This window comes from Suillus paluster, assembly GCF_016628075.1.
Source record: "Suillus paluster strain FC165 chromosome Unknown EDB91scaffold_416, whole genome shotgun sequence".
In the NCBI taxonomy this organism is placed as follows: Eukaryota; Fungi; Basidiomycota; class Agaricomycetes; order Boletales; family Suillaceae; genus Suillus; species Suillus paluster.
The window spans coordinates 13,535-17,286 of record NW_024537976.1 but is presented as its reverse complement, the minus strand read 5'-3'; the positions used below and the strand labels follow the sequence as shown (position 1 = coordinate 17,286).

Genomic DNA, 3,752 nt, shown 5'->3' with positions numbered 1-3,752 from the left:
ATCGATTTTTTTGATATGGTCACAGCCACGTTCTAGAGCGCTGATCTACCGCCATGTTCCATAGTGTTTATGATTGCATCTCTTATATGTAGTTATAACATCCGATCAATCATATCCCATAATAACCACCTATCATTGAGCTATACTGATACATGTGGTATGGTAGAATATAATCTAATGTAATAGTGGTAACTGCGTACCGATCGCCTGGACACGATATAGCGAAGAAAGCATATGAGTGATGTCATTGAAGACTGCAACGAAAAAATGAGACATGCGGGTCCATGAGAGCACGAGAGCAGAAGAGTACTGTAGAGTTCGTGAGAGTAGTACATGGGCAGAAGACCGGGTGATGCAAATGCGAATGGACGGTAAAATGATGTGGTAGAGTGAATCCTAATACGATCGAGTGAAGGTTATAAGTATTGAACAGACTACGAGACAGTTGTGACTCACCTTGAATACTATTTCTTGCTTGCCTTGCGTTTCGGAGTCTTCTTCGGTGGAACAGCAGCATTCTTTCGTTTGCGCTTAGTAGGTCGAGTGATCTCTTCATCTTCTTCAGTAAGAGGGCTGTTATCATCGAAAAGGGCTGATGCGGAGACTTGCTTGCGCTTGTGTGAGTTATCAGGAGGATTGGGAGTAGGGGGGCGTGCAGGTAAGACTTCTTGCGCCTTGCGCGAGTCGACAGGAGGATCGGGGGTAGGGAAGCGCGCCACTCTTGAGGATGGGGGTAGGGAAGCACGCTGACTCTTGAGGAGACGAGGTGGCTAACGGAGGATATGGAGGCAAACTATCAGGGGGAGGGACGGACTTGCCATGCGACTCTTGTTGATTATCGAGTGCCGAAGATGGTGCAGATGATTTGTCTGAGGATCTGGAAGCACGTGCGGCGAGTTGCCGTTCCATTGCAATCATATCATCGTCCTCATGAACACTCTATGTTCGGAGAATGACAAGGCTTGGCGCCATTTTCATTGCCGAACAGTTTCCTATATCAATGAACAATTAGAACAAATACACAACACGAAAAATCACTACTCGTATAATGTCCTAGCAGGGGAGTTGACCCACCCTCGTCCTTCCTCCCCCGAATAAGATTTACAATCCTAGTATAGAAGTTAGTGTAATAGAAAAGACCATCGTGGTCTTTCCATTTTTCAAGCGAGCTAATAGCAAAGCGAGCCTGTAAATATAGACTGAGTAAATTAAGTCTGCGAAAAAAAAACTTACCTGAACCGCGGCATACGCGATATGCTCGGCCCCAACTTCTTTCATCCCATGGAGCTTTGCATTGCAAGTGCGAGTTCCACTAGAGACGCCAGCCTTGAGCGCAGACGATGGAGAGGTGAAGATATGTTTGATAACCTGTATGTATTAGAGTAGCCCAATATAATAATGAAAAACCTACCCGCTCCAAAAGATATCCGCGAAAAAGCCCTTCAATAATGTCTTCCGGGTCAAAATCTTCGCCCGCAGTGTTGCCTGGATAGAGAAAGGCGGGCCATAAGGCAGCGGTCACCTTTAAGGTCGCGCTATCGAACTTGTTCTTCATCCTGTAGAAATAACTTGTTAGTACAGATAACCTTAAGAAAAAAAACATACCCATGCGGATCCTCGATGTAGTCGACCAGATACTTAACTGGACAAAGTAATTTGCCCAGCTGGGCGTGATTAAAACCCATTAGAGCGCGGCTCTTGCTGTCGTCAGTGATGGGCGGACAGATAAGCTCTTTGTCCGGGTTTGGAGCGGCGTATGAGCCCATGTGAGACTTGAGACGACTTGCGTCCTCAGAGCGCGTATGGTTAATCATATTTTGCATCTGTAAATATATAGTTAGTTGCAATTGATGTAAAAAAACATACGCACCTCGCCAATGAGTTGCGCGAGCTCCTCGCATTTTTTTCTCCTTCCAATCAGAGTCCCAAGATAAGGGGCGTGTTCCATGACGTATTCGAACGTCCGCTTGTACCGTGCACGAGTGATATCGTCATTGAAAATTATGTTAGCATAGATATAAGTAGTTAGTGTGTGCATATATGCGGTCAGAGTGCGCATATATGCAGTCAATTGTACATACCAGGCGTCCAGGATCTTACTGCGGGCAGCCTTGATGTGTTCTTCTTCCGCTTCATCTCCGTCCTCGGCCTCGGCTTCTTCTTCTTGCTCCAAAAGTAGACTTACCTGGATCGTCTGCTTGAGATTGCAGAACATATCAAGTCCGCGTGGGATCCAACGTGCAATGTGGATGCACTGCTCCCGCGGCGTAAGGACTTTAGTGCGTGATCTCCTATAATCTCATCAAGATCAATATGAGATCGCATAAAATTCAATGAAAAACCTCACCGTTGTGTTTTTTCGGCCTTCTTTTCGGCTCTAACTGGGCTATGCATCCTATAGATAAGCTCTGTTTGGGACAACCGATATCTCTGAATGACTCACCTGGCCTTTTTAGACTTGCGTCCATTCTTATCAGACGCATCTAACACGTCTCTTCCACGTTTCCCGGATATCCGGGGTGGCGGTGTGCTCAGGTGGGTACTCACTTCCGATCTAGCAGAAGATCCCGCAGACGACTCAGAAGAGGAAGACGATGAGGTAGAATTGGCGTGATTGTGACGCGCCATAGTGGTGGGAGAGATAAAGATAAGGACGCGTTGTTAATGTTTGTTTGTTAGATTTATTAATAACATATCAACACCCCCTGAATAAAATACATGCATAGATGACATTGTATCAGTACATTGAGACTAACTAACTTTTGATCACGGTGGGATGGGAACACGAGCATGCGGATGAATTTACAATTGAGCAAGATTTACAAATGATATAGTACATCAGACGATATAGTACAGGACAAGAAATGAAAAAAAAATTATGAGGTTGCTGCCAGATCTTCTACTAAGTTCCCCTCATGGTCCTCCGGCGCTTCAGCTCTTTTCTTCACGTAGTAGTTCCATGGCGCAGTAGGATTCTCGGGGTCTGGATGAGGGTTCCCCAAGCGCCTAGTAAGAAGGCTGCAAGGGGATGCAGTTACAGGCCTTGAGAAAAATCAGTCAACAATTGTATTAAAAGTGCTGGAAACTTACTGGAAGTCTGGACCACCGATCACTGCGCCTAGATCCTCATCTTCAACCTTAACCTCAGCGATTCCGACCTCCGCATCTTCTGTCTTCATCTCCGCATCGTCCCCGTTACCGCCGTTCTCCTCTTCGTCGGATTCATACTCAGTGAGCGAGTCATCTGAACCCGAGTCGTGATTATTGGTTTGTTCAAGTTGCCGGATGTGAAAAACAATTTTCTGTTATAAATTAGATTAGTTTTTATAGATAGAGAAAAAAAAACCTTGGGGCTGGGAGAATCTAAGTGGACGTTGAAGCAGTAAGTGTTATTTAAGGAGATGGCATTTTGGATGTCGACGAATACAACATCCCCGAAGACGTTAACGACAGAGGTCCAGGCATCGGGGGCAGTAAGTACGTTAGCCATGGTATGAATGGTATTGATATGAATGTTTGATAAACATAGCCACAGACGAGGCGAGGACTTCATATCACGGAATATCCCAGCGGATGTTGAATTTGATATTCCCAGACATCTCGATCATTGATATCACATTATTTTCGATCGTATGACCTTACTTTTGATCGTATGTATTACTTTCGAATATATGCTTCAATGAGCTACCACATCCCACTCAAATGTCTATGTAAGTCAGCAATCCTTCACACATATCCTACTCAAATGTCTA

The 3,752-nt window shown here is 45.0% G+C and overlaps 2 protein-coding genes across 2 annotated transcripts; both read right to left on the bottom strand.

Moving 5' to 3' along the window:
- Nucleotides 1-464: 464 nt before the first annotated feature.
- EDB91DRAFT_1089765 (uncharacterized protein) lies at nucleotides 465-2,628 on the bottom strand (the record flags this gene model as incomplete). The annotated part of the gene is made up of 9 exons (XM_041316600.1): nucleotides 465-770; nucleotides 958-992; nucleotides 1,075-1,186; nucleotides 1,234-1,368; nucleotides 1,412-1,556; nucleotides 1,606-1,823; nucleotides 1,871-2,291; nucleotides 2,348-2,386; nucleotides 2,444-2,628. 9 exons carry the CDS (start codon nucleotides 2,626-2,628, stop codon nucleotides 465-467), a joined length of 1,596 nt encoding a protein of 531 aa, XP_041168528.1.
- A 248-nt stretch (nucleotides 2,629-2,876) lies between these two features.
- Nucleotides 2,877-3,490, bottom strand: EDB91DRAFT_1089764 (uncharacterized protein; the record flags this gene model as incomplete). Its single annotated transcript, XM_041316599.1, has 3 exons — nucleotides 2,877-3,042; nucleotides 3,091-3,302; nucleotides 3,347-3,490. 3 exons carry the CDS (start codon nucleotides 3,488-3,490, stop codon nucleotides 2,877-2,879), a joined length of 522 nt encoding a protein of 173 aa, XP_041168527.1.
- Nucleotides 3,491-3,752: the final 262 nt, after the last annotated feature.